General features: G+C 48.3%; 1 protein-coding gene across 1 annotated transcript in view; it reads left to right on the top strand.

The window, feature by feature from the left end:
• Positions 1-21920, top strand: part of nol4lb (nucleolar protein 4-like b) — a 115975-nt gene that overhangs the window by 52849 nt on the left and 41206 nt on the right. The window contains exon 5 of the mRNA XM_026154952.2: positions 14230-14380. Within this exon, the coding sequence (XP_026010737.2) occupies positions 14230-14380 (151 nt within the window). The remainder of the gene's footprint in view (positions 1-14229; positions 14381-21920) is intronic.

The following is a 21920-nucleotide window of genomic DNA, read 5'->3' as shown; positions in this document are numbered from 1 at the left end:
TGGTTGAGTTTGTGTTTGTGATGGACCAGTTTGTGTCTGAGTGTGTTGCTGGGTCTGGTGCTGGGATGTCCTGCTTGGAGACTGAGCGTCTCTGATAAACCTGCTGCATGAGGGATGATGATGTGATTCTTCCTCGTTGGTGTCGGACCTTCTTCTCTTTGATGAAAGCCCAGTCTGGATGACCACATGTTTGTGTCTGTTTGTGACTGCCCTGGTTGTATTTAAATATGGAGGTAAGGTGGTGTAACAGTGTGCAGGTGATCGGGGCGAAGCTTCTGTTTTCTAAGCAGGGGTCTTGTTGTGGTCGCTCTCTGACCGTCTCCACTGCCTCAGCATGCAAGCGTCAGATCCAGGGGAGTTTGCAGAGCTAGGATGGTGGTGGTGTTTTGAAATGTTGTAGGTGGCTGACTTTGTACTGCTAACAGTGGGTCTGAGTGGGGCTCCTTCTTTGTGGAGTATATAGAGGGTATAGCGCCCCCTGGGTACAGGCGGTGGTATGTAGGGCGGAGAGTGTCAGAATCCTTCTTAAGTTGTTCCAGGGAACTGATGACCTTCTTTTTGTAGCTGCTTTCACTTTGAGGCTTCATAGGTGTTGTTGTCGTGACAACAACGTGGCGGCCTCCTTTTCTTCATTGTGAGGTTCGACAGAGGAGCTTTTGCACCGGAGAGGTGTGGCTGATGCTTTCATGTGGTTCTGCTTCAGGTCGTTTCCTTGTGTCTGTGACGAGCTCCACTGTCAGCAACTCCAGTCCTTCAGCACCTTTGATGTAACTACACAATATGACTCCTTATCTGACGTCTACTTCATGTTTTTATCTGAGAAGCTGGAGCGAGTTTTCATGGCTAGTTTTTTACCTTCGGCTCAGTAGAATAACGGCAGACTGAAACCATCACCGGGGTCATCCTCCCGAACTCAGCGAAGGTCAGCAGCTGCTCATCGATTATCCCGGCGTGTGTGAGGGTTTTATAAGCTGACAGACAGGAAGCAGACAGACATGCACTGCCTCTGTGCTACCTCTGCTTCATTACAGCGTGTACATGTTCATGAACACACACACACACACACACACACACACACACACACACACACACACACACACCTCCTCCTCAAGGCTGGTTTTCTGAGCGATCAATATTCTGCAGTGGAGCAGCCGGCCTGCACCCTGCTTGTGTGCGTGTGTGTGTTGCTTCTTATCAGTATCTTCCCCTCTCCCTCTGTTCAGAGGTGATCCTCTTCCCTCCGGCCGTCATCGATCTTGGGATGCTGCTGGACTGGATGCTGAGCATCGGTCGGTTTTTCCGGCACGTGTCCGTCCAGCCGACGTTTAAACGTGGCTCCCGTCACTTCCTGTATGCTCCTCTTCGGTGGTTAGGCGTTGCATCCTTTGCTCGGTCCCAGGAGGCGGTGAGATGTCTGCGGTGATTACGGTGACGCTGCCGTGCACCTTCGGCACCGCGGCCTCTTCAGTGCACTGATTTTCACCGCGACCGCTCAATCGAGACGATGACTCACTGAAAGCAGCTTTCAGCACACAAACGGAGCCGAGCTCTTTGTGTCTGAGTGGGTTTCATTTATCCTGCTGCAGGCGGGATGTTCTCCTGCTGTTCTGACTAAAACTGACGGGTTTAATGTGTTACGGTTCTCTGCTGGGCACATGCACACCTCTGCCAAAGCTGAGACGTCCCTCCTGAAGGACGCGGCCATCATGACGTCACCTGCTGGGTCGTGGCGTCTGAAGCTGCGTGTTTTCGTCATGACCGTCGTGGTCCATCCGCTCATCCGTCCATCAATCCAATCCTCCACCCATAGATCCATCTATCATCCACCCATCCGTTGGGATTGATGAGGACAGTTGAATCTGCCGTGTCCAGAGTGGAGCGGTTGTAGCTACTAAATGAAAGGATTTGTTTTTAAATGATTCTATTTTTTTCCTTTGTGTCAGAAATGGATTACAGCATGTTCACATCATTAAAACCCAAATCTAGACAAACTGGTGACTCCAGCAATCAACTTCTGAGCAAATATCTGGTTAGTAGATGTGGAATATTTTGTATATTTCACAACGATGAGGAAGTAAGACTAAAATCAAAGCTTCTGGTGTTACAACAGACACGCTCTTTCTTTGTCCTCGCCCACAGTGAGCCACTTCCTGTTCACGCTGGAGGAGACAACCAGGGAAAATACAGCTGCTCCATCACTCGTAGATAAACTGGCACGTGTTTAAAAGTTCAGCACATTTCGATGTTTCTGTTAATGAACAGTAACGTTAAAAACCAAACTGAGGTGGTGGTGTAACCACTCGGTTCACCAACACATGCTCATAAAGTAAAATGTCAGCACGAGCTGCAGAGTGAAGATCCCTGTAGTGGTGGTGGTGATGCACTCAGGCGCAGCTGGCTGCCGGCGGAGCTCACGGGCGCGTCACTGCAACTCCCCCTGGCTTCTGCTCCGCGGCTGCTGAGTGAGCCCTCATCTGGGACTCTCCTCAGCTCTTTCTGGGACAGTGGCGCGGCTGCCCCTCTGTTGGTCTTCCTTGGTCTCTTGTGTTCTGGGGGCCTCTGGATGTCTGGAGTTTTGATCTCCTCCACACCTGCTTCACGCCCTGGAGGACGGGGCTGTGGCCCCCCCCACACCCTCTAGCAGATCATTACATGAAGGAACCTTTTAAAAAACAAAAAACAAGCGCGTCCATGCTCACAGGTGTACACACGGGTGATCACACCCACAAACTACACCCTTTTTGGCTCCTACCTCAAAGCACACTGTGTTCTGTTGATCTTATGTGCTGCACAATAATGTTTAACATTTAGTATTTACTGTCATATTCCCATATATCATTGTGATGTTGTTTATTCTATTACTCTTGTTCTCTTCTGCTTGCTTTCTTTTTTCTTTCTCAGCAGGTGATCCAGGTGATTGATATATGCATTTTTTTTCTCTGCCCGTTCTGTTGGTTTTTGTCTTTTGTCCTTCTCCCCCGTCCCTCTTCTCAGCTGTTTCTCTTTCCCTCTTTCTTTCTCCCAGTCAAGTCTGTCCCGTATTCAGTAAGTGAAAATAAAATAAACAATAAAAGGTGAATCAAATGGACCATTACGGCAAGGCTGGGATGGTCAGTTTGGTAAAGTAAATCCGTTGGGCATCTTTCTTTGCCTTTAGACAACAATTCTGATGCAAAAGAGCCAAACGGGACAGGCCAAAAAAAAAAAAAAGTGGTGGTGGTGATGGTGATGATGAAGGGAGTAGATGATGACCAGTAGTTTCAGGCTCGTTTCTTAAATTTATGGAATCAGAATTTTATCAAATCAGCATCATTAGAACAGACATCAGTTTCTGTGGAAACCACAGACATGACAGTGAGGGGGAGGAGGTGGGGGCAGGATGAAAACGTGAAATCTGTGGAGGTGGGGGAGGTGGTAATGGAGAGTTGATGGAGGAGGAGCTGGCAGGATGGGGCAGCAGGAGGAGATGGGTAAAGGGATGGGGGGAGGGAGGCAGCAATAGGGGGAGATACATGGGGGGCTTGAAGGTCCGGCTCTGCAGCACCGCGGCCTCTAAAACAAAGAGAACAAAGAACGAGGCGCACCGCCCTCCTCCGCCCCTCCGTGTGAGGCGAGAGACGTCCACCTTAATTGATTTTCTTAATGAAATTCATGTCGGCCGCTCCGCCAGGAGAGAGGCGCAGTTTGTGTACCAAACATGATGTGCACTGACAGGAACAAGCCGTGTCTCCTTTCAAAATAAAATGTGCAGCAGCTCTTTTTGTGTTTGACAGATTTAACATCGTTAATAATCATCACAGTAGCTTTAGAACTGTTTCGACTCCACATCCACACATTTTGCTTCCAGAAGTTTGGACGAGGGCGTGCCCAGTAACATCCAATCAAAATCCTAGAATCTCACTGTGCACCAAACCCGAAGCTCCGCCTTCTTGCACAGTCCAGAGCTCAGCAGCCGAGGTGAGGCGGAGCTCTTCACGACCCGATCCCGATCGAACTTCCATCCACTGAGGTCAACATCGTCATTTACTGGTGGAAAACTGACAAGAAGCCATTTGACTTCTGACCTCTCCTTCGAGGTTAAGGATAACGGTTTCTTACTGCAATTGTTTGAGAGCATCCAGGGATGATACTGTTTAATTATGTAATCTGATTACATGCAAAGCAATTATTTTATTTGGAGAACAAACTTTTTTTCCTTGATGTTACGAAACGACTGAAATGAATTCAGTACGAGAGACGTTTTCATCCACATGAATAATAAAAAGATGAAGGATGTTTGGTGATTGGCTCTCAGGTAGGTGTGGTTTCTTAAAGTGACCCTGGTCCCCTCGGGTCATGAGCCGGGTCAGCGGCTCACAGTAATCCAATGATTCTCCATCACTTCCTGTCTGTGTTTCCAGCGTCAGACAGGACACGATCCGCCGCTTCATCACAAACGCTCCTGTTCTCTGTCTTCCTCATAGTGAAGCTCCATGAAAGACGGTTCAGGGAACTTTGACGGCTGCCCCCTCGCGATGTTGGCGCAGCCAGACGGACGGCTTATCGTCCTGACTTTGTGTTACATAAGCTGCCCACTACCTGAAGTCCTCCATCTGAAGACATGCTTCTTTTAATTAAGTGTGTTTGAGCCGCCTGTGTCAGGCCTCGGGGCAGGCGTGGATCCTTAACAGGAGCACGGCGCCGCAAATGTGTGGGGAACATTTGAATGATTCAGTTTTCATTAAAAACAGATGTGCACTTGTTATCCACATGTTCTTGTCACGTGTCTGTTGCAGTGGAGTGTGTTCGTGTTAACACGGACGGTGTGAGTCCCTCAACACTCAGATTATCCGTTTTTTCAGCTCGTGGATCTCTGTGATGTCACATAGACCTGATCAGGTCGGCTTGTGCCTGTGAATGTAGCTCGTAGTAACAAACTGCTTTGATTGGTTAATAAAAGCAGATTTACCGAGTCAGGGACAGAAGCCACGCCCACCTGCTGTTCAAACCTTCTGTTTACAGCCAATCAGTGAAAAGTGTGACTGATTAACAGCAGAGTAATCATAGGCACAGCGTCACCACATGTTTAATCCTTTGTTTACTCCTGTATCACGGGTCAGGTAACCTTCACTCCCATTGGTAGTTCAGGTGGCCACACCCACTGTGCACCCTGCTCTCTGGTCGCTCCGGTTTCTTTGTTTTGTGGTTGGCTGTCAGTGAGCCTGTGTCGGATGAACACCGTCTGTGATGCAGGAAGCTCCTTCTGTTTCCTTAACCGTGAAACGTGCTGTATGAAGTGAGCCGGACACGTTTGGCGGCGGCTGCTGCTCAGGAACCGTGTGACTGATGAGACACGCGTGTGCCTCAGGGCCTCCACAGACCTTATCAGTTTGTCAGAGTACACACTGAGACATTAATCTCTAATTTAGGATAATCAGGTGTTTGTCTAAGCTCAGTTTACAGTCTCAGGTTAATGTCAGTTAATGAAACGAGCCTTTATGAAATCACCAGGTTTATTATTCGATTGTTGAACTGTAGTATAAACATTCCCACGGCGGCCGATTTACGATGCGCCCTGCTGTTCCCCGTACGCTCGGCCGTTGGGTGTGAGTGGGTGATGGATGCTGGCAGCCGGCTTCAGCAGCTCCGCCTGTCAAGAGGTTCCTGCCGCAGGTGACATCCAGGTGAAAGACCGTCAGGTCTAACGTGGAGGGTCAGGTTATGAGTACGTCTTCTCTACGTGTCCTCGGCAAGTGAGCGGCGAGGCGTTTGATGAGGTCATCATGGCCACAGCACAGTCATTATCCGGTGGAGCTGGAGCTACAACACTTCTGTTTAAACACCTTTAATGCACATAGTGGTGTTTTTGGAACAGCTTGGTGCTCTCCTGGTGCAGCAGCACCCTAACCCTGACCCCAGACCAGCCGTCGTCTTTAACCTTAACTGTCCAATCAGATCGTCACATCCAAACCTTGCAGTTTTTCCACCTACAATCATCATAAACTACAATTACTTATTTATATGTAATATAAATGTAACTTACATCGTCGTTCCGCGCTCTCTTTCTGCTGTTTGTTGCTGACTGGCTAATGATCATTTGGTACATGAAACCTGAGCACAGCCAGAGAGTGTGGCAGTAACAAACATCTGTGCTGATTCTCGTTAGGTTTCTAAATAAAACCTGCATCCGTCTTCGTGTCTGTCTGAAAGGGCCAAATGTTTGGGAAGACAGAGATTCCTGAAAGCAGGGATGTGCTGGGAACAGAGGAGATGAGCTCCGACAGGACGAGGCCTTTTCTTCCGTTTGTCCGGTGGCTAACTCGATTAGCTTAGCAAAGGCTTCGGAGCAGATCCGGCTGCTCTGCTCTGGAAACACACACACGAAAACCAGCCATCTGAGCACTTCTACACACACACAGTAATGTGTGGCTGGTGCAGCTCTGGTTTCTAATTTTACTCCCACAGTGAAGCAGGCTGCTGTCAGTGATGGTTTCCAGAGTTCAGGGAGGAAGTGGACAAAAGAGACTCAGGACCCTGAAGGGAAACACAGAGATCCAGTTTATAACACGGGCTCCATCACGTCACCTGCTGGAACATCGTGGCGGTCAAGTGAGATTTTGTAGTTTTTCTTCTGGAAGTTGTAGTTCAGACACCTGCAGTCCCGTTACCGAGGAGTGTGAGGAATGTTTGCTTCCTCTGAGGTGGAGGAATGGGAATAGTGAGATCATTTGTTGGTCTGTAATGCTGGAACAAACAGAGAAGTCAATAATAAAGTCAATTCAAGTAGTCACAAATACCACAGAAGAAGAAGAACAGGAAGAGACGCTGTTACAGGGCCTTCTCCATACTCAGGCTAACGTTGGTCTAACCGTCAAACCTGAAACCATCAGCACGAACACAAAGTGCAGCAGGTGACCTGAACAGGTGACAGGTCAGCTGTCAACAAAGTCTCAGCAGTTTCCTGCTTTTTCCACGAACAGCAGAACATCCTGATGGTTGCTGTGGCAGCGCTAACGATGAAGAAGAAGGCCTCTCAGCTTCAGGATATGGGAAGAGTGAAGAATGTGTTTCAAATGGGTCTTAGATGCTGGTTTGGTGTAAAATCGAGGCTGACTGGCTGACCTGCTGCGCTCTGCAGAGGTCGTGTCGTGTGCTGCCGTCACTGTTCCCTTCGTGCAGACACAAAGACGTGGTTAGCATTGTTGGGACGAGCACACGGACAGAAACAGATGAGAAGCAGCGCGGTTGCTGGGCGACAGCTGGACGCTCGGCTTGGTTTACAGGAAGAAATATTTCAGGATGCAGTAATTTATTTTCCACTAACTGATCTCTGCAGGGACAAGGAAGGGCTGTGGGTCGAGAAACCCGGAGCCTCAGAAAGAACGATTTACACCACATCTTCCTCATTTGCTCCTCCTCACCACCCACTGCTCCCTCTTCTTTCAAACCTTCACATGCTCCTCTCACCCTCCTCATCCTCACATCCTTCACAGCTTCAGCTGCTCTCGTCTCCGAAACGTCTCATTTTAATCTCCTCTGTCCAATTCGTTCTCCAAAGCTCACCTCCTTCCTCTCAACTTTCTCCTCCTCTTCGTCTTCCGTTACCCGGAGTTAATCTCTCGTTTCCTGCCATCTGTAACGACCCACGGAGGTGTTTCTGATGGGACGTGTTGGTCAGTTTTTAGTTTGCATCCTTACTTTAAACCACAGGTGTGCTTGACTGCTGTGGAGCAATCATGCTTCCTCCTCCTCTTCCTCAGTTTCTCTAAGCCGCCTCCGTTGTTCTTTGGTGGAAGTTAAGGTTCTCGCTGCTTCTCTCACTCTTCTCCTTTCCTGTTAAAAATAGACAATAGAGGAAGGAGGCTGTTAATTATTCATCTGAGGTGCACTATACTGTTTTACACCTCTCATAATCTTCAGTCCTCCTCGTCATCATCGCCATGTTGAGTCTGGGCTCAGTTTGGTTTTTCTGAACATTTTTTGTTCAACGTCTCTCGTAGTGATGGAGAATCATTGGATTACTTTATTCTGTGTGGGATGGTTTGTAGCTCATCCATGTTGGTCATTAACCAGCTAGCCCTAAAACAGAGAGTTAAGGGTCGGATCTGATCCTGAAAACCATCAATTCTCTATAATTTGAAGGTCTTAATGAGACTGACGCAGTTATTCTTGCGGGTCAAACAGCTAAAGTTAGCTACTTGTGTTAGCTTACCTGCTGTAGCGTTAATGAGCAGGCTAAGGCTAGCATATGAAATGAAGTGATATGATGTGGTGGAAAAAAGTCTTTGACCAAATTTGACTTTAGTGTCTTTTTATCTGTGTAAGAAAACAGTGCTACAGTGCTTGCTGCTATTAGCTAAAATTAGCTTATAACAGTGAATGGAGTGGCCCTCCGTGAGTCAGGTCTCCAGTGGCTAATTTTAGCTAGCTTCTATGCTAATGTAGACAAATTGCTACCTGCCTAACTTGGCAGCTAGCTGGCTAACTGTACTGTGCTCTCTGTCTCAACCCTGTGTAAAGCCTCTTTAGCTGTTAGCTTGTGTGGAGTGTTGGACTGTGTGAGTCGGTGTTTTGCTGGGAGCCAGTGGGTGGTGACGTTAGCATTGAGGCACTCGGATCATAAACGTCTGATCTGTTTAATGTTAACATAGTAAATATGACAGATTTGTTAAAAAGCAGACAGAAGGAAAGGCAGATGTCGGTCTGAGCATGGACACAGAGGTTAAAGTGTGTTATTGAGTTTGTGCGATGGCTCCAAACCCTGTTTCAGTGTATCTATCAGGCAGGAGCGCTCGAGTTCATTTGTATGGAAATGAGGACGTCTCATTACTGAGAACATTAATAAACAACACACACACAAGGAGAAGAAGCAGTTCGAGTTAGATACAAACTTGTACTGTTAATAGTGATTTCCAGTGTGAGCAACAACAACAAAAACTACACAAATCCACGTTAGCGTTAGGCTGCTGACGTCATAGATGCAGGATCACGACCTTCAGCCAAAGGCAGGAGTTGTAGCCCTCACACAGGACACGGATTTTTACTTCCATGATTTTGTTGGATTTGCTGACGGGAGGAGAAATCTGGAGCGACCTTTAACCTTTCAAAGACGCCGCACTGTGATTGTTCCATCTTTAATTAAAATGCTCCAAAAAGCTTCAACAGCACAAACGCGGTCCACAGGTCCAGCTTAGCCTAGCAGCTACCTGTGTCACCACAGGGGGCCACGCCCCTTATCTTGTCAGCAGGTGAGTTATGTTAGCATTCTGCTCTCGTACAGGTGAAGGCAGGAAATGATCTATAGAAACAGTTTGTACTGTAAACATTGAACATGGGACTGACTCAGTGCTGCCTCTGCTGGCTGTCAGAGGAACTGTAGGTTTGGGTGCTTTTATACTGGCTTCATTCTTTTGCTGCTTGATGACACACAGAGAGTCAGAGACACAACTTCCTGTCTGTGCACATCGCCCAGATCCTGAGGAAAGCTGGACGTGTATAAAGGTCCTGTGGGAGGAGCTGAACTGTCAGTCACCTGAGAGCTCAGTGACATCAGCAGAGCGAGCCTTCTTGTATGTGTGTCAGTGGCGTGCAGGGACTTCCCCCTGTGTAGCTGGGCTGCTTCCAGTGAGCGTGTGCAGTCATGGCGTCTGCGGTGAGGATGCTAATCCAGCACGACGAGCCCGGGGAAACTCCTCCTCCGAGAGCTGTCGTTAACAGACAGATGTGGGTCGGTGCTGCCACACAGACTCATGCAGGAGCTGCAGCGGTCGCACAGACTGCATCTTTAAATGGAAACCCTGGATTCCCCTGCAGTGTTTCACCGTTTTATTTCATTATGCAGCCGCAGCACAAAGTGCATCAGCTTTATTTCCTCTAATGCTCTGATTTAGCTCCAAAAGCCCAGATACACGCTCACCGCTGCTTCTTGGCCCTCATCGTCTTATCAACAGCGGCTCTGTGAGTGAGGAGAGCACCGTGACCTCTTAAAGTTTCATTTCCACTCAGGTGAATATTAAATACAAGCCCACTAATATTTATTGAAGCCCTTTTTGCTTCATTCATCCTGAGTGCGTGAAAGCTTTTTCATTTTCTGTGCGAAGCAGCTGAGATTGATTCCTTAGATCTAAACATCTCAGTTTAAACTCTGCCTGCACCTCGACCTGCCTTCTGTGGGAACACTTTAGAGCAGTCAATGCTAACCGCGTCACGTGAATCAATGCAGAGACAGAACTACATTTATATGAATGCATCTATGTTTTAGCAGCACGCAGGAATAACCCGTGTGTTTGTGCGTTTGCATCTGTGTTGTTGGCTTTACGTCATTCGTGTTCTGCTGTCTCGTTATTAGCTCAACATTTTATGCATCGCGTTCCTGCTCCGAGTTTTGATGTCACTGCGATGTTTCTGAGGTCTCTGCTCCTCGCCTCAGTTTGTAGAACATCAACCTTCTTGGCTCGTTGTCTGTCGTCTCCTTGAATATGTCCGTAACAAGCAAAGGCGGTCGTAGTGCCTGAGATCTAATTATGGAAAACGCCGGGATGCTGATTCCAGCTTTGCACGTGTGTTTGATGGCTGGGACACAGTCAGGAGTAGCTTCGCTGCTGACAGGCAAAGCTAATAATCATCTCATTAAAATATAACGAGACTCGAACCGCCTCACATAACGTGGCACTGTGTGGGCACACGCTCGCTGTTTGGATCCCAATAAATCTGACTTTCATGTCGGGCTCGGAGCGTGAAAGCATTTGTAAGCGTGGGTAGAAACGCCTCAGCGTCACCACCCAGCGAGGTGGTCATAACCTGGCAGCTCACGCTTCCACCTGTCCGCTGTCTAACAGCACGTTAGGGCAGGAGTCTCCATCCTCCAGCTCTTCTGGAAGCAGCCCCTGGCTCTGCTTCTGGTCTCCTTCCAAGAACCTCCCAGAAACACCTCACCTGGGAGCTATCAGCGTGGAAACATCTCAGCTGCCTCCCTTCAGTGTGGGTGAGCTCCTCCTGGGCGGCCGAGCTTGAAGGCCGACCCGGACGCTCTCAGAGGAAGCTCGTTTGTGCTCCTCGTATACGCGATCTCATCCTCTCAGCCCCACAGCTCGTGGTCATGGGTGAAGGGGGGGAGGAGGAGCTGAGGGTCTGCGCCAAGCCCAAGGATAAGATAAAGAAGGATTATTTTGATCTGTGACTGTTGTTTTTTGTGGGAAAAGTCGAGTGGAGACCAATTTTAAACAACATCACTTTAACCCTTTATGACAGGTCGGAGCGGGCGCGCTCTAAGTATTTTTAAATCCCGGCAGCTCTGCAACCACGTGAGCTAGCGCAATAATTTTTGCATATGAAACCGGAGGAGTTGTACTTACATCTGATGCCATCAGCTTGTCCTCGGTCACAGTTTCCTTCCACATGTAGCTTTGCAAAAACTGCATAAAAAGCACTTGCAGCAACAAAAACATAATATTCCAGAAACATGTTTGCTGATCTGATCAGCTGTTCGTAACACTTCCTACATTGGAACAGACGTCAGCGCGAACTATCGCACGTCCGCCGTTACCTGCCCGAAACCGGAAGTGACGTCATTTTCACGGGAAATTTAGTGTTTTCCTACAGAGATATGCTGATGTTTTTAGAAGTTTATTCTGCTTTTTTGCAATTTACGGAGTTACTATGGACCTAATGCAGACATATTATTAACATCTGGGATGTAATGGTTGTATTGATGTATAGCAACTTGAAATGCTCTGAAAAACGGCACTACAGCCTGTAAAAATACAAAGATAAGCTCTGGCGGACTTTGGTAGGTCTTAAAGGCTTGATGTCCAAAGACACGGTCTGTGACCATTTTAAAAAACCAGAATAAGCAGGATTGTAATATTAATAATAGTTTAATGAGATCTGCTGTGTTTCCCAGCGTTCTCCGCCTGAGCCGAGGAGTATTTGAGTATTTGAGGTGGAGGAAAAACAGCTCAGAGAAACGTCGGCATGCCGCTGGTGCTGCTGGCGAGGCCTGCAGGTGCTGCTCGTGTTGTTTGATTTGGCGTCTCGCTCTCGCCTCCTGCTCGCTGTTTGCTCTGATGTTTGGGTTAAACCGCGGGAGCGGGCGTCATGGTGGATCCCACGGATGCCCACATCGACAAAGAGGCAAATAAAGAGATTAAAAACGGTTTCAAACGGCAGGTAAACACAGTTTGATTCATCCAGGTGACTTTAAACAGGCATGCAGAGTGCTGTGGGTTATCAGCAGGGAGGCGGAGCAGCTCATTGGCGAGGTGTGTGTGCTTGTGGAGATCACAGACGTGACTCGTGACACACGTCCTGCTTGGGGGCTGTTTCTTGTTTTTCTCTAATAAATCTTTAGATTGGTTTGTGTCACTAGCGATGCATCGTCGGCTGAGAGGGAACGTGTGTGATCCTCGTCTATTTCCATCTTTCATCCGTTACAGAAGACGCCAAGAATATTTGTTGATGTGGAGATGGACCGAAACCTGCCTGCTTGTTCCTGGATCTCAGATTCAGTTTCTCTGATGATGTGTCAATTTAAAGTAAAAGGGAAACACAAAGTGACGCGTGTCATTTACTCAGAGCTCGTTCGTCATGAAGCTTGAACCAATCGTCTGCTTTAAGTTTGCAGACAAACTTTATGGAACAGTTCTTCTTAAAGCAACACTTTAACTTAAACTCCTCCTGATCTCCCGTCATGGATCACCTGCCTCAGGGCTGGATGCTCGCATAAACTCGCTTTGTGAGGGGCAGCCAATGGGGAGAAAGTTTTCTTGGAGGAGGAGGAGCTAAATCAGCTTGTTTCAGACAGAGGATGAAGTGAGCAGCTGCAGGGGGGCTCAGTGTGAGTTAAAGAAGGATTATTTCAAACTGTGACTCATGCAAAGCTGCTTTGGGAGAGAGCCAGAACACACGGGTAGAATTAGGGCTGGGCGATATATCGAGTTTTTAAAAAATATCAATATAATTTTATACGAGATATAAGATGTGACAATATCCTTTATATCGATATAGTCTATGTTACGTTATAATTAGAGTTGTGGAACCACAAGTTTGCCTCTCTTTCGTCCACTTTTGTCTCTACGCAACGTTACTCCGCCTCGCCTCTCCTTCACCGAACACAACTCCCCCTCCTCCCCCATCACTTCACCTGCAGGCAGCGACAAGATGGACACGGCAAATCTCCGTTAACGAGTTACTGCGCATCGGCCCGTGCGCGGGGCTGGACGGCATCAACGTGTTAACAAGCTAACCGCGCTAACGAGCTAATCACGCTAACGAGCCAACCACACTAACGCCATGCAGCCCAGACCCAGACCATGAACCGATTTTATGTGGTACACGGCGCTCAGCAATCTGTCAAAAAATGTTTTAGTACGACTTTGGTAAGCGATGGAGCTGCACCGCTTGATGGATTGTCGGAGCATTACGGCTACCGAGGAGCCTCGCGGAGTGATACATACTGTGCTTCGACGTAATATTACAGTACTGTGTGTGTATAAGGACCATAAATGGCACCTGTAAGAGACACGTTAGATTAGGATTAGAAGAGGATTTCAAACTCCAGGCTGTCGGTCGCGCAGTAGAAGTTGTGAACAGAGCTGCTGTGAAATCTTTGTTATTACGCTCAGCGTCTGTTAGTTTACATTTTGACTGCACAGTTGTGAGCTCTTTGTTTAGCACAAAAACAACATTGTTTTCTTTTATTTATGGAGCATTATTATTTAATAAATGCTCATAATTTATTTTTGAGTAATTTTTTCATTTGCATCTGTATGTTAATAAAAGTGCCCGTGTGACATCTGGGACGCAGCTTTGACTAAGAACTCTCTGTTTGTTCTTTATGGCTTAAAAAAATATCGAGATGTATATCGTATATATCGCCATCCAGCTAAAGAATATCGAGATGTGAATTTGGGGTCATATCGCCGAGTCCTAGGTAGAAGTTTAGTTTTTGCTTCTTTCGATTTTGGTTGTTCCCACAGTTGGATTACTTCAGATTTTATTATTCCAGATGTTTATTTTTTGTAGCTTCAGTGTGTTTTTCTCGTCAGGCTGATGCACCGATGCATCGGCGCCGCTGATGCTGCTGATTTCCTGTGTATTCTTAAATATTCCCGTCTCTGTAAATGTCAGCAGTACTTTACACCAAAGCCTCGTTTGCAGCGGGGCACGCATCACTACATGTAGCTGTGCTTGGTTTGCGAACGCGATTGGCTGAGGCTGGATGTGTGACCGTGCTGTGTCTGTGTTTCTCAGGATGACAGTTCAGTGAGCAGCGAGGAGGCCGAGATGAGCGAGCCCACGTGGCTAGCAGCCGATCTGGGAGCAGCGTCAGACCTGAGCCCATCGAGCCACGGAGAGAGGATGCGCCACAGTCCGCAGAACGCCCACAGCAAAGAGGACGACGGTAAGAGCGGCGTCACGCCCGCCGGGCGCTGCGTTTGTGGAGATGATGTGTAGGTTTCCTTTGAAGGCGTGCGGATTATCTGAAACATGCATGTGTGGACAGAGCAGATGGTGATCAGAGAGAAAAGCTCCTGTTGTGTTCACTGCTGTTAATCCCTGCAGCGGGTTCAGGAGGTCACACCAGATAATGTGCTGCGCTGAAACATCTCGCTGAAGCTTCTCCTGCGTCACCTCGTGTGATGGCGGCGCGCCGGCGCCGTCTGCTGCTGAATAAAGTGATAGGAAACAGGAAGCCTTCCACAGGTGGGCCGTCCTAACGAGGTAACAGGATGTTTTAGAGGCTTGCTATGATTGGTGTGTTTGAAGCCAGTGCAGCAGTCACATGATCCTCTCACACCTGTGCAGTTGTTGTGACATCACTTTGAGCTACGCCCACCTGAAAGACCAAATAACGCCTTCTTCCACCTGAAGATGATTGTGTAGTTTTGAGAGCTGCTGAAGACGAGGACGTGTAGAAACTTCAGGTGGAAGTAGAGCTGGGCGATAGAACGATAACGATATGTATCGCGATATAACTTTTACTCGATAGAGAAATTAAGCTATCGCGATAGACCTCGCCGCTCTTGTCCTCTTAAAAAAAAAAAAAAAAAAAAAAGGTCAGCCAATCCAAACTAAGTAGCGCAGAGCCGAACCAATCACAGCCGCAGCGTCACGTCACGTGACTTGTTACGTACAGCACAAGTGCCAAGCCGCACGTGTGTTTGTTTGGGAAGCAGCCAGCGGGTAATGGAGGAAATGAGTGTGCCGACTAGAAAATTCAACCGAGCGTGACCGAAGAGAAAACAGATGACGGTTCCAATGCCGGAGAGATTGTCGAACGGAAGAGCCATAGAAGTTCCGTAGTGTGAAGGTATTTCTGCTATTTCAAGTCTGACTAAAAACAGAGTAGCGTGCACTGTAAATGTGCCGAAAGCAAGTCTGGAAATACAATAAACTGGTGCATGCGTCACACTGTGCGCCACGTTATTGTTTCGGTGAAATGAATTTCTACAATACTGTTAATTCTACTCTCTGCAGTGTTTAAATGCTTACATATACACACAGTTACTGTCCCTCCACACATACGACTCGGTTCTGCTTCTATGCCCCAGCTTTGTTTACTTTTTCCCACCGAGGCTTCTAGACTTCTGATTGGCCAACATTTCTGCACGGTTAGGAATCTAGCGCCACCTGCTGCTTTGGCATGTTCATAGCAGCGTTTTCCTTCATTTCTGCCTTTATGTGTGGACGGGATTATTTTTTAAAACGAAAACGGAAAATCTCCGTTTTCAAAAATACCCGTGTACGTGTGGACGTAGCCTCAGTCTCTGACTGGAAGCGCTAATTCGTCATTCGGCTTTTGTCAGACTAAAGTAACTGTTAAAACTGTTTGAAAAGCTAAGCTATACAACAAGGAGAGATTGAGAATTTCCTTTTAGTTCTCAGTTTATTTGATATTGACAAAAGTTAGTCAGTTTTGTCTGTTCTTCTGTAAAACAAACTAAGATTTATTTTTAGAATTAATATTTTGTTTCTAAGTGGAATTGACAGTTTAGTCTGTTTCGTTTGTTCTATTTTGAAACTTAAACGCTTTAGCGGCTGCCTTTTGTGTAGTTTGCAATATTTGCCTTTATTTATCTGAAAAAGTCTCATGTTCCTTAAGTACATCTACCCTGTTGAACTTATTATGGGAAATAAATATTTTAATAAAAACAAGCTGCTGATTATTTCACATTTTACTTGTGAGCAACGGCACATTTAAATCTTACAAATATAGTTATTTGGCTTATATCGTGATAGATATCGTTATCGCCTGAAATGAAAAAAACATATCGTGATATGAAAAAATCTCATATCGCCCAGCTCTAGGTGGAAGTCGGCAACATTCAGCTTTTTGTTCCGGCCATGCTAAGCTAACACGCTCGCGTCCTCAGACTTCAGCAGAGACCTTAAACCAAACTGGAACTTTATTCATTAGAAACAACGTGGAAGCTTCATCCTCAGTGTGACGGAGCAGCCTGGTGTCTCGCAGGTACTCTGGGAGTGATGTGGCTGAAACATCCTCGAAGAGTTTGTCTGTGTCGCACCTTCACCTGTCCTCCTCTTTCACGTTACTCCTTTAATAGGTCCTCCTGCTGTGAGGAGCGCTCACTTTGAAGACACTCGTCTCCTAATGCTGCAAGAATACAGCAATTACCTGCAAGCCTGTGTGTGTGTGTGTGTGTGTGTGTGTGTGTGTGTGTGTGTGTGTGTGTGTGTGTGTGTGTGTGTGCGTGTGCGCCGCTCATCAATACACAGCACTGAACCCTGAGTCTGATGTGAGGAGGGTGGCTGATCTTCATCAGTCTGGCCTCTTTGCTGCAGGAGGAGGAAACATGTTTGTGATTAAACACTTAATCGTGGCTTTTTCCAAACAGTAACCATCACAATAAACGTAACTTTGTGTAAACTGAGATGTTTGCGCTCTAACACACTTTGATCTTTAGTGGACCGATTTCTGCTTTACTGTGCATCTATTTCTGTATCTATTTACCCCGTCCATGATTATTGGGTGTGGCGTGGATTGGAGGTCATTATTTTACCGTCTAAATTTATTCTCTTCTTCACTTTAAAGACGGGGCCAGAATGGATTCTTTGCCAGGCCGATAATGGTCCCCGGGCCTTATATTTGACACCTCTGCTATACTGTATATACAACAGTAGTATATTGTCCCTGTGGGCTCCCTCATTATCATGCAGTGTGTATTTGATCAGACAGGAAGTCAGGGGCCTGGACAGGAAGTCAGTGTCTGCTGTCCTTATTAGAAAGGTTAACGAGGTGCTGTAACGTGCAGGGACGATGATGATCATTTTTCATGCTGTTTCTTGGAGACGCCGCCGCGCTGAGTTCTGCTCAGGTTAGCTGTTAGCTGTTAGCATATTGTTTGATGCGTGATGTCATAATAAAATAAAATCCACCAACCAATGAGGCGCGCAGGTGGAAGCATCATCAGCGCTACAGTCCCTGTTTCGCCTGTGTCTGTGGTGCTGGTGCTGGGACTGTTTGGAGAGCATTGCATTGTGGGAGAGAGCCAGCTGGAGGCGGCGAGCTGTGAGCCTTCAGTGGGTGGCGGAGTGTACAGGGCCTTGTTATTCAAAGGTCAGTGTGCTGCCTGCACCTCGCATAGACGCCAGAGCAGCGGCGTAGGCGTCCAAATGCCACCGCACTCAGAGGAGCGGCGAGGGTGAAGTGGCTTCCTGCTAGAGTCCGATCCAAGAGGGAAGCGGGCAGAAAGCCCCCCCGGCCTCTAACGCACAGCAGGAATCTCCAACACGCTCAGACGGGGGGGGCTCCGATCGCCATCTTCTTTAAAAGATGAAGAAATCCTGATCGTCTTTCACGTCAGTGCGAGGCCCGTCTGTGTGCTGCCTGTCAGTTTACCATCAGGAGAGCTGTGCAATTGTTATCGGGCCCCGCCCCCGGCGCCCTGCGGCGGTCTCCTGCTGCTTCTACACTCTCATGGAGCTGCTCTTTAAAGTGAAAGCGCCACTATTTTAAACTCGTGTTACTGCGAGCGGCGTCGGCGCTCAGCAGCGGCTCTTTGCTCTGACGGCGAGGAGATGGAGGAGCTGCAGCCAAACAGCTTGCGCTTGATCCAACTCGGCGTGTTAATATCAGGTGGGCGTTTCCTCAGCGGCGAGCCATCAGCTTGTTTCTGCACTGCAGACGGAGCGCCCGCCGTGTTCAGGAGCAGCCAGTAAATCACCTTTAAAAGCTTCTGAGCGCCACCTCGGCTTTACGGCTCAGGTGGAGAGCTTTCACGATTGGTCCAGACTGACGGCCTGAGCTCTCGGTCATCTGCGGCGCTCTCTGAGAGGCTGCTGCCCTCTCCACATCGCGCTGCCTCCGAGGGGAGTGCGTTCCCCTCATAAGTGGCCCCTCAACTGCCTCTCGTTTCTGGCTGCTAAGCGTCCTCTTCATCCCTCCCCCAAAGCCACATCCACACCAGATCCTCTGCTCTGCTGACCCGCCCCCTGGCTGGAGGACGAGGATGAAGAGGGCTCGTCAGGAGATGGAGTTGACATCACAGATCCTCTCCAAAGGGGACGAGCTGAGGGTGGAGAGGGGAATGGAGACGGGGCAGGAGGGATGATGAGAGTGACATCAGGAGGAGGAAGGGAGAGCATGAACCTGAGGAGCCAACATAGTGATCACATGACACACTGAGGTGGAAGCTGCTGCTGTTACAGATGTTCCAGTAAAGTTTCCCTTGTTTGTGAAGGTGCTGCACAGCTTCATGTTGTTCTTCAGCAACAAAGAGCAGCTGATCTTATTGATCCTCCTGAGAGTGGAACATGAAACATGAAGACACAGCTCAGAATGAACAAACTGCTTTCACTGCCACGACAGATCCACGGCTGAGTCGCTCTGTTTTACGATCATTATCAAACACTCCGACACTTCAGTGCCCAGTAAGGGGACGGCTTCTCCTTCCTGCCAGCTGTTGTACCTGTCAGACTGTGCAGCGTCCTGCACGAGCGAGACGAGCGCTCAAAGACATTCGTGTCTCTGACTGAGGAGAAAATCGAGTGGAAGCGACGTTTTCACGCTATCCTGTGTAACAAAGCGGATTAGAAAAGCAGTTATTTAGGCCTCAGTATGCAGATGCTCACTGACACGAGGACTGCTGGAGTTAAGGGGCCTCGATATCGTCTGTGCTGCACTTGCTCCTAATATTTCACCTCCTCTTCCTTTTGTCTGGCTGTGGTTATTTTAGTGGTTATGTTCCCTAGTTGGTGTCCTCGATGCTGAGAGCCTGCCTTTGCTGTGTCCAGGGAGGAGGATGGACAGGTAGGACAGTGGGACAGGTGAGCTGTGAGGAGGACGGGCAGGATGAAGAGTGACGAGGAGCAGAGTTCACCTCCGTGTGTGTGTGTGTGTGTGTACACATCCGTTCCCCTCTGCCTGGTCAGATGTGGCGCAGCGGGAAAGTAGGCCGGTGGAAACAAGTGACAGGATGACTTTGACCCCCCTCCTGCAATCAAGCTGGGGGAGGCAGTCTGAGGATGAGGGTGCAGGATGGATTGAAGGGTGGAGGTCAGGCATGAATTGGAGGCAGAGCAGAGGAAGGAGCATTAGATTAAATCCTGCGTACCTCCTCCCCTGGTGGAGCCGGCGCATCGAGACATTTCCTGTATAAACTGCAGGGCGATCGGAGCGCTGCAGGAGCCTCGATGGACAGATCAGATTTGCTCCATCTTTGATCTGTTTCCGATCATTCACTGGAGGAAACTTCAGAAGGCACTTTTGCCACAGCAGGAACCATCCTGGTATCAGCTGCAGACTCTGAGACTCCTGATAGAAGCCTGAGGTCTACCCAGAATGCACTCTGTGAAGTTTCCTTCAGTGAATGGTCAAACATCAGGGTGGTGGCGCTCTGCGTCACAGGCACGGAGCTGCTGCAGGTTATTCAGGCTGACGCTCGCAGGGCCAAAGCAGGGAGCAGGCTCCGGTCGGTAGCACAGCTCAGATGGTGCTCAGCTCGGGGAGCAGACGCGCTGGAGACATCGTGGAGGAGCGACCCGCCTCAACGCAGTGAAAATAACTAAAACACAAAAAGGAGAAGAAATCAATAAAGATGAAGAGTTTGAAATGTTGTAAGTGTGTGTGTGTCTGCTGTGCCGGCTACAGTCACTGCTTAATTATTAATACACACACACCTTGAAACTAAAACATGCTAAGAGGCTGTGCAATTAATATTAGCTCCTCCCCAAACACACACACACACACACACACACACACACACACACACACACACACACACACACACACACACACACACACACACACACACACACAGATCTCAAATCAAATCACTTTTATTGTCACATCACATGTGCAGGTACATTGGTACAGCACATGTGAGTGAAATTCTTGTGTGCGAGCTTCACAAGCAACAGAGTTGTGCAAAATACAAGAACGGCTACATCTGAAACTAATAAATATATGTACAACATATAATATATATATACACACACTTTGTTAGGCTGGAATGAGCTCCTGCTGTGTCTGAGCACAACCTGTTGACATGTTTGTATAGAGGTGTGTGCGTGTGAGTAATTAGCTGCAGCCTCCTGCTTGCCTGTAATGAGCTCTGCTAGAGACTCGACACTCTTTAAACAAGCGTCTGACTAAACCTGCTGAGCTCTCAGAGCGGCGTGGGCTTGCAGCCTGGTGTGTGTGTGTGTGTGTGTTGCACTGTGGGATGTGGAGCGTTTTGTGGAAATAGCCTAATGGGGTTTGCAGCGGCGTTGCAATTTTCCCAGCCCATTATTGTGGCGCTCACTCTGAGGCTGAAAGCAGCTCTCGGGTCACTGATGAGAGGATTCTGGGAAATGCAGACGTCACTAATAGAAGAGAAAGCTGATGGAAAATGTGTCAGAGTCACTGCTCAGAGGACTCTTCATCACTCTGTGATGGAGCAGAGATGGATCAGCTGCTCTGAGCAGTGTGAGGCAGAGAAACCAACCACCAACTCGCCTGTTTGCATCATCAGGGGCGTGGCCTCTGTGACTGACAGGTGGATTGGGACATGGGCGGCTGTAGCTGCCAGCATTTTGAATGGCATCGTGTGACCAATAACATGGCTGCTGTGAAGTCACTAACAGAAGGCGGAGCTCCAGCCTTTCATGGAGGCGCTGCTAACACGTGGCAGCATGCGGCTGACGGCCATCTTTTCTGGTTTTTATGTGACGGAGAACATCACGCTGAGCCCGGGAGCCGGAAACCTCGACCGGTTGTTGTTCTGCTCTCTGTCGTCTTCGGCGAGCGATAGAGACGGTCTCACATCCGCCTGACCTCGGGCCACTCCGGGGGAAGGCCTGTCTGCAGATTCGCCGTTCCCCTCCGAACGCTCCCGTGACCTTCGCCCTGTCACAGACGAGACTGTTTTCAGTCTCCGTCTGATTGCGTGCGGTGGAGAGCGATGCTGAGTAACAGGAAGGAGTGTTAGTCATCGCTGGACTGTGCGGTCTCACACGCGCCGCCATTGGCTGCTTTTTTCACTCCTGAGAAAGGAGAAGCTACCTGCATGTAAAATATTTCGCATTTTCATATCACACGTTTCACAAGTCCAGCAGAGGAAGAACCCGAGGGTGACGACGGCGGATGTTCTGCACGTGTGCAGTCAGAGCTCGCTTCCTGCTGACCGCGTCCTTACATTTGGCGTCTTCGTTGTGCAACTGATTTACTGCACGAGTAAAGACGAGGTGAACGCTTGTCCACATCGCCGTCCTCGCTCTTATCTGTGAGGCCCCGCAGGTCACCCCCCAGGTGTGCCTCCTTATTTTATTACACTGCCTTAAAGTGTGTGTGTGTGTGTGTGTGTGTGTGTGTGTGTGTGTGTGTGTGTGTGTGTGTGTGTGTGTGTGTGTTATTGTTTTATGGTGTTTTATGGTTCAGAGGACGTCCAAAGGTTGGCTCCATAAAGTGTCCCAATCTGAAATTTGTACCCATTGTTATC

This window comes from Astatotilapia calliptera, chromosome 20 (assembly GCF_964374335.1).
Source record: "Astatotilapia calliptera chromosome 20, fAstCal68.1, whole genome shotgun sequence".
NCBI lineage: Eukaryota > Metazoa > Chordata > Actinopteri > Cichliformes > Cichlidae > Astatotilapia > Astatotilapia calliptera.
This window is presented reverse-complemented; position numbering and strand designations above follow the sequence as displayed.